The 8,188-nt window shown below is 44.6% G+C and overlaps 1 protein-coding gene across 1 annotated transcript; it reads left to right on the top strand.

The window, feature by feature from the left end:
• The first annotated feature begins 2,189 nt into the window (after positions 1-2,189).
• ldha (lactate dehydrogenase A4) lies at positions 2,190-8,089 on the top strand. Its single transcript, XM_086208361.1, has 8 exons — positions 2,190-2,349; positions 4,094-4,219; positions 4,627-4,744; positions 4,825-4,998; positions 5,089-5,262; positions 5,402-5,519; positions 6,805-6,928; positions 7,013-8,089. The coding sequence occupies exons 2-8, from the start codon at positions 4,094-4,096 to the stop codon at positions 7,175-7,177; spliced, it is 999 nt and encodes a 332-aa protein (XP_086064487.1). The 5' UTR covers positions 2,190-2,349; the 3' UTR covers positions 7,178-8,089.
• The last annotated feature ends 99 nt before the right edge of the window (positions 8,090-8,188 follow it).

Here is an 8,188-nt window from a genome sequence, read left to right as displayed (position 1 = left end):
AGAGACAGACAACCATTCACACTCACAGTCACACCTACAGTCAATTTAGAGTATCAATCAGCCTCGTCCTCTCTTGATGTCTTTGGACTGTGGGAGGAAGCTGGAGAACCAGAGAGAACCCACACAGGAACAGGGAGAACATGCAGACTCACACAGGAAGATCCAGTACTCAAACCCAGAACCCGGAACCTTCTTGCTGTGAGGCCACAGTGCTAACCACTGCACCACCGTGCAGCCACCAATTATGTCACCTTAAGCAATCAATTTCAGCACAATATGGGCATTAATGTGCTAGCAACTACAAAACAGCCCCAAAGGAAGCCCTTCTCTTTACTTAGACATTCATTTTAATCAAATGCAAATTATCTCTCCCCAACAACCTTAATTCCTTCTTCTTCAGACCAACAACTCCACCCAGTTAGCGAACATTACAAACCTGGTGACCCTCCATCACTTTCCTCACCATGGACGTGGTGAGGGCCCTTTAGAGGTCTAAGGCCAACGTCACACACGGTGCCGATAACTTAATTGGCTGGGTCCACAGACACAGGATGAATGGCAACTGCAACCATTTTTCCACCACGTTTCAGGCTTCTCTGCATTATCTTGCAACCCTCCATCCCCTGAGGGTGCAGCAGGACAAAGCATGGAGAAAAACAAGAGTCTTGAGGATGACAAAGTAGAAGCAGGAGCTCATGAGTGGATAAGTATCATACTAATATCTTGATACACCAACAAATTCATATTTCTGTGAGCCTATGTTCTATGGTTCTGTTTCCACTGACTCTTTTGCACTTAATACATCAAATGTAAGCAACTTACCTCAAAAAGAGAGTGACAGGAACTGGGAAGCATAGTTAATCAATAGTTCATAGTGTTATATTTTTATGAAGTACATTGATTTACCAGGATCTTGTAATTATTATTATTTCTGTTCAACACTACAGACACACTTCTAAATGATGAACACTTCCTATTATCATTGTTTTTATTATCAGAATTTACCTGAATATGAGTTGCGGTCGTCTTTTATTTTGTAACATGTGGATTAATATTCAATATTGTCATAGCAAATGTGCATTTATACGTCAACAAAATGATCATTGCTGCTTTTGGGCTTTAATGGTTGAATGAATGATGACAAAAACACGCTGCTTTATGCATAACTTGCTTGACATGTTGATTAACTGCGCAGGCTTTTGCGGATTTTCCGAAATAATATCCATGAAATTTTGTAGATTTGACTTTCTTTTTTTTTTTGGATTGAGTTTTGGAGCAAAATTCTAAGTCATCCATTCTTCACATTTGTATATAAATATTTAATATCCCATAGTTGTGATGAAGTTTGAAAAGCTCTCAAAACTGAGCAGCAAGTGAGAACTTTACAGTTTTTTTAGTAGAAAGAATCGAAGGAATGCCTTAGCACAAGCCAAGTTTATGTAGCAGTATCAGTCCACTTTGGTTCAGCTGTTGTTGAGCGTCCATGGGATTACATCACGCAAGTTTCCAAAAAAGCATCCATGACCCCGGTGAACCCCAAAAACTCATACCAGAAACCGCGACTAGGGGGCGCTAGCAGACCAACTAAACAGACGACTCAATAAGACAGTGTTGCTGTCACAGAGGCGAGTCCAACCACAATTTTGTCTCAGGCAACGTGTTTGACCACATGAAATATACTAGCATGAAAACACTAATAATTCTTGTTATCCTCGTTTTCTTAAGGTACGACATCATTAATAAAGTACATCATAAATAGTACCAACAATTAAGCGCATGAAATATTTATTGGGCTGACTGACTGACCAGCGTGTGCGTGGCAACTCGTTTGAAAAGTCAAGTGTGGCGAATCCGCTCCAAATGAGCCCTCAACACGTGTCGGAAACGGTTCATAAATGCTGAGAATATAAAGGCTGGGTGGGTGGGGGACTTCGGAAGAAGGAAGTGGCAGCGCTTTCATTATGAATCTTCACCTACAAGTTTACCCTAGAAAATCGGTGCGCTGACGAGTTGGTCCTTCGGTTTAACGTCTCGTCGTTTCGTTCAGCGCATGACAGTGAATCTAGACTCGAAACAACAACAAAAAAGACTTCAATAATACCCAAATGAGGTGGAGGGGGAATGTATGACTGTCTGTAGACCGCATCCTGGCTGAGACGTGACCCCGAGCATGCAGCAATGGAGGCTCTCATCTCATTTGCATGTTTTACGTCAGGACGCCCGAGGACGTCGGCTGTCTATAAATAGTGGGACCACCTCCTCCGCACCACCACTTCTGCGGAGAAGCTGCACACGGGGTGAGCGGACACATTCCAGGTCTGGTTCCAGCATTCTGACTCAAGCCTCAAGGTGAGATGACGTTTCCTCGTTAGAAAATATACTGCCTGTACGACAAAAAATGAATCAGTTGTATTCCACTACTCGTTTATTAACATAGAGGAGGAGAGAGGAGCTGACGGACTGATGGAAAGGGGCGTGTCGTGAGTGATCAATAGTGTTGATTTGTTGGGTTTGAGGCAGCTTTTGACATCTTTTTTTGGTAGTTGAGCCCACGTTTTTGGCGAAACTGAGTAGTAGAGACAAGAAGATGTATATTTCATACCTGTTGCATCATCATCATCATCATCATCAGCTATATTTTCACTCTTTTATGTTATAGGACAAGAAAAGACATGATTGAAGCACTAGAACACACACTTAAGCAGTGTGGATGATGTGGTTTGATAATGTTGCATCACAGGGTGTGTTGATATCCAGTTACACAAGTGGCACCCTTGGCCACCATCCTGGCAGCAGACCTGCTCATAAATTAAGCTGGCACAGTTGATGCACTGCGGTCAGGCCTACAGTAAGAAAGCTAACACTGTAGCATGCCTGGTTATATGATGTGAAATGTGTAGGGATGCTATATTTATCATCTGGTCAGGTGAATCTTGTTGGTATTTGTACTGTTGGCAGCTACAGATTATCTTAAATCTATAAATGCAACGGATGCGTGGTGTGTTCCAGTGTTTCGGGGTGTCCCCTCCGCAAGCGTGAGGAGTAAGCCTTCCTCACGAGGACACGTGACACTCCATCAAAGTCCAGTGAGCGTTCACTGGTCTGCTGGTGGTCATAAAAAGTAAATGGTAAAATGTATGATGAACTATGATATCGCATCCATTGATATGACTTTTAAAATCTGAGAAACATGTGTAATCCAAAACTTTACACAAACACACATCTGTCCGTGAATGTAAAGTATTAAGTTCTTTCAGCTACTAGTAATCCTCCTTGTAATCCTCAATCAGACATGAGTCTATGGAGCTTATTTGGCTGCAGTGTGCTATCACCGATACTGTACATTTTAAAGTACTTTTTTTCCCCGGGAGCGACTGTAACAGAGGGTCCTCTTGTTAGGGCTTGTTAGCCCATCTCAGGGCTCAGGTGTTAAATGTGACCCCTGAGAGTGATATAATTGGATAAGAGAGGATGTAAGGTCCAACTTTCTATATCCTGCTATTGTGTGGTTTTATAAGTCTCCTCGAGGCAGGTATTAGTGTCTTAACACCACCAGGTACAAAACCACGTGCTCCACATCAGAGTGCAGCTGCAGACTAGTCATGCTGGTGATGTAAACGCTTGTGAACGTGAGCTCCCGGCAGTGCTCCACCAGGAAGCCTTAGGAGTGTGTGTGACGTCAACTGGGGGAAGGTCTGTGCTCCACAGAAACAGGATGCAGTACTTTCCCAGGCAGGCAGGCGGTTACCACAGAGACAGAAAGAGGTGCTGTGAAGCAGCAAGTAGTCGGTCAACAGTTCCGAGGAAGTGAGAGTGCAAGTGGCAGGCTTCCAAGTGTGAGGGAAGAACTTTGTGTGAACTGTTGCGGATTGTGCAAGGCTTGATTTGGAGTTTTGAAAAGAGCAATATTCCGATGTGGAAAAAATGGCGCACTCAGGGGTGTGTGTGTGTGTGCGTGTGTGTGTGCACGTGTGGTATGAGTAAACGAGCTGACTCATAGATTACACAGGAGCATCACCCTCCTCTACACTCCATCTGAATTTCCAGATTAAACACCCACACATGGTTTTGACAACTCTCTAATTTCCTCTAGATGTCTACCAAGGAGAAACTGATCGGTCATGTGATGAAGGAGGAGCCAGTTGGCAGTCGGAACAAGGTGACGGTGGTGGGTGTTGGCATGGTGGGCATGGCCTCCGCCATGAGCGTACTGCTGAAGGTGAGACATGAATAGGAAGTAGCCAGGGTGTTAAATAAAGAGTACTTATGGTACAATCAGCTGAAATAAAGCGGCTTGAAATCACTATGAATGAAAAAAATGTGTTTCATCAACATTTATCTGACCAGTGAAAGATTATTATGAGTATCAGAGCAGAGAGCAGGGACAGCCAATGATGGAACCACTCCTTGCCTATTGTCCTGTTCCATTCGCTGCCCTCTTAGCTGAGTCTGTGCCAGCAGAGAACAACAGGGGCACTGAGAAACCAGAGCGCCCGCCTTAATCCGAACAATGCAGCTCCCGATGAATGTTGTAGCATTTATATCCAGTTTATCCCCTGGAAGAACTCTCAGTGGCCTCACATTAATGACTGAGGTGAACAATGAATGTGTGTGTGTGCCCATCAGGACTTGTGTGATGAGCTGGCTCTGGTTGACGTAATGGAGGACAAGCTGAAGGGTGAGGTTATGGACCTGCAGCACGGATCGCTCTTCCTTAAGACGCACAAGATTGTTGGAGACAAAGGTGAGTATGCTTTCCTCCCTGTCACAGCAACACTGTCACGTATCTGCAGTTCCTCCATTAAGCCTCTCTTTTTCCTCTAGACTACAGTGTGACAGCCAACTCCAGGGTGGTGGTGGTAACTGCTGGTGCCCGTCAGCAGGAGGGAGAGAGCCGTCTCAACCTGGTGCAGCGTAACGTTAACATCTTCAAGTTCATCATCCCAAACATTGTCAAGTACAGCCCCAACTGCATCCTGATGGTGGTCTCAAACCCAGGTGAGGCAGACACATGAGTGTGGCGTAGTGCCTGCTGGTCAGCACTGATCTATAACTCACCATCATCCCCTCCCTTTTTTATATCATAAGTTGACATCCTGACCTATGTGGCCTGGAAGCTGAGTGGCTTCCCCCGCCACCGTGTCATTGGCTCTGGTACCAACCTGGACTCCGCCCGTTTCCGCCACCTGATGGGAGAGAAGCTCCACCTCCACCCTTCTAGCTGCCACGGCTGGATCATTGGCGAGCACGGAGACTCCAGTGGTATGCAGTCTGAGCTAAAAATAGAATCTAGCCATTTAGTGACCCTCATATTAAATGTGGAGTCGTCATCTGGTTGTTTTAGGTTGCCATGGTTGTCATGGTGATTTGTATTTAAGATAATGTGCATTGTCTCTGTTAGTGCCTGTGTGGAGCGGCGTGAACGTGGCTGGAGTTTCTCTTCAATCCCTCAACCCACAGATGGGGGCTGAAGGAGATGGTGAGAAGTGGAAGGAAGTTCACAAGATGGTGGTTGATGGGTAATTACGAATTCCTTTTCCTCCTTTCCCTTTTCTCTCTCTGACATTCATCAGCCATGTGACCAGCCAGAGCTCTAAATTAAACTGATGTTTCAGGTTTAATGAAGCGCAGTACTTCACCTATTAACAGCAAGAGTAAAACTCCTAGCTTCATTAATCCTCTGGAAGTGACTAACCCTGCTGAGGAATTCAACCAGGCTGGTCGCCAAAACACAAGCAGGGGTCCATCTATTCAGTGCAGCGTGGTGTCACGGGTTCACTACGGCCTGGCAGCCTGTGCAAACACAATAGCATGCTACGCTCTCTCTCCCTACTTCGTACTGTAGAACAGTGACCTCACAGTTGTGTATGAATGAAACACCTGACAGCATTAAATCTCAACGACAGCTTCACCGTAATGAAGCTAATATGAATCATCGCTGTTATCTAATCAGCAGGGGTAAAGGCCAGCGGTTATGAAAAATAATTTCTACTTTTCCTGTCAGAGACGGCTGACGCAACAGTCTGCTTCTGTAAACTTTGATATTGCACCATTATTTCATTGTATGCCAGTAAACATGGCTTATCTGGCACAGAGGTCAGCCGTGTGCCACACAATAGCTTTATGGTTCCCGGGATGGAGAGAGAGAGATTGAAGAAAAAAGTCGAAACAAAAGTGCACTGCTGTACAACCTCACCCCCTGTTGGCGAGTAGCTTAGAGCCAGCCTAGAAGACTTTCTTACAAAACTGCACATCTCTGATTCAATTCACGCTGCACGAGCTTTTTTGTTGTGTTTATATTTCAAGTGTTACTCTATCCATATGTACATTAACGGCACCTCAGGACTCTCAACTAGAGGGCACTCAGAGGGCGTACACCTCCACTAAGGCATCTTGCTGACAGAGTGATGTGTTGAGACTAAATAGCTCAAACAAATCCAATGTAAAAAAACAACAACACATTTTTACTACCTTTTAACAGACCTGCCCCAAAATTTAATGGGTTCCTTCTTCAGCCATGTCTTCCAAGTTTAGTGAAAATCCCCTGTGTAGTTTTTACATGATCCTGGTAAAAGATGGACAAACACTGACCATATAACCACTTCAGCTGAAAAAAAAAGAAAAATGTCAGGCTTCTGCTGGTCTCACAGCTGTATTCCAGATGTGATATGAAAGAGATTGGGTTTAGGATAATGTCGTGGGTCAGGTTAAAGTAGAACCTTTCACAAGTTCTTTCTGTTCAAGAAGGCAAACCTCTCCTTCGGCATGTAGTACATGTATTCTGACTGAGTGTGTGGTGTGCAGGGCCTATGAGGTGATCAAGCTGAAGGGCTATACTTCCTGGGCCATTGGTATGTCTGTGGCTGACCTGGTGGAGAGCATCACGAAGAACCTGCACAAGGTGCACCCTGTATCCACACTGGTGCAGGTGAGGGGCCCATACAGCAAACCTTAGATGATCACGGTCGTGAGCTAACCAGCTAATCCTGTCCTCATCATCTTCCTCTACCAGGGCATGCACGGAGTGAAGGATGAGGTCTTTCTGAGTGTCCCTTGTGTCCTGGGCAACAGCGGCCTGACAGATGTCATTCACATGACGCTGAAGCCTGAGGAGGAGAAGCAGCTGGTGAAGAGTGCTGAGACCCTGTGGGGCGTACAGAAGGAGCTCACCCTGTGAGCAGCACGGCTCTGAATTTGCCAGTGAAACTCCATGAAACGCTGTGTTGTTGCTTCCCTCTGTGTCCATTGTAGCAGCAGTCATATGAGACCTGTGAATTTCTAAAAAGGCCAAGTGGTTTTAGCAAAGCCAACAGAAGCTAGATGTTAACCGCAGATATTCACAAATGAGTGTCATGTTCTTTTGCTGCCACCCACCCCACTCCCTCCATGACAGAAATTAGTTGGAGGGAGAAGGGGCTGCTCTGTTGTCTTGTCTATTACAACAAAATCCTTTGCATATACTATGTACTGTATGTTACGTTACTGTTGCAGTGTCTGTGCACTCCTTGTGTTGATCACGTTTATCCTGTGTATTCTGAAACAGCTGCCAGTTGGGTTTTTTTTCCACTTGGTAATCTCTGTTTACTTTTTATTCAGAGTATAATGGAGACATTCCATTCTCTATGAGGAAGGCTTTCTATCTACCTAACCATGCTGCATTTCACTGGGCCAAGATCCCACACTCCCAAAGTACCTTACATTTAACATACTAAACCACAAGTGCACTGACAGAGAACCCTCTTTCAAAAGCTGGCAGGAGCTCATGATGAACCTGCCACAATTTACCATCTCACACAGAGAGCCAATGGAAAGTCAGCTAGCATCTCGAATCAAAGCAGGCGTTAGTTGTGCACCTAGAATACCCTCTGAGAATTGTTATATTTTTGCCACCTAAAAAAAAAAAAAAAACGGGGGAAAAAAAAGGACATTAAAATTAAAGATTGTTTTTGACAGTATAGTTGTTAATACTGTTAAGATCTATTTATGTATTTATGTCACAGTATTATTTATCTAACTCTGGACTCACCAAGGCACTGTACCTGGATGTAGATTATTTGTTGGAGCATCAAATAAACTTACCAGGATAATGAGACAAAGTCTGGTCATTTCCTATTTATCCTGTGTTTTGGCAGAGAAGCTGACTCACGCTGTGAGTCATGACGGATTTAACGCGTGGTAGGTACAACAC

The sequence above is a fragment of the Aulostomus chinensis genome, chromosome 7 (assembly GCF_037954235.1).
Source record: "Aulostomus chinensis isolate RoL2024-O1b breed Wild chromosome 7, RoL_Achi_v1.0, whole genome shotgun sequence".
NCBI lineage: Eukaryota > Metazoa > Chordata > Actinopteri > Syngnathiformes > Aulostomidae > Aulostomus > Aulostomus chinensis.
This window is presented reverse-complemented; position numbering and strand designations above follow the sequence as displayed.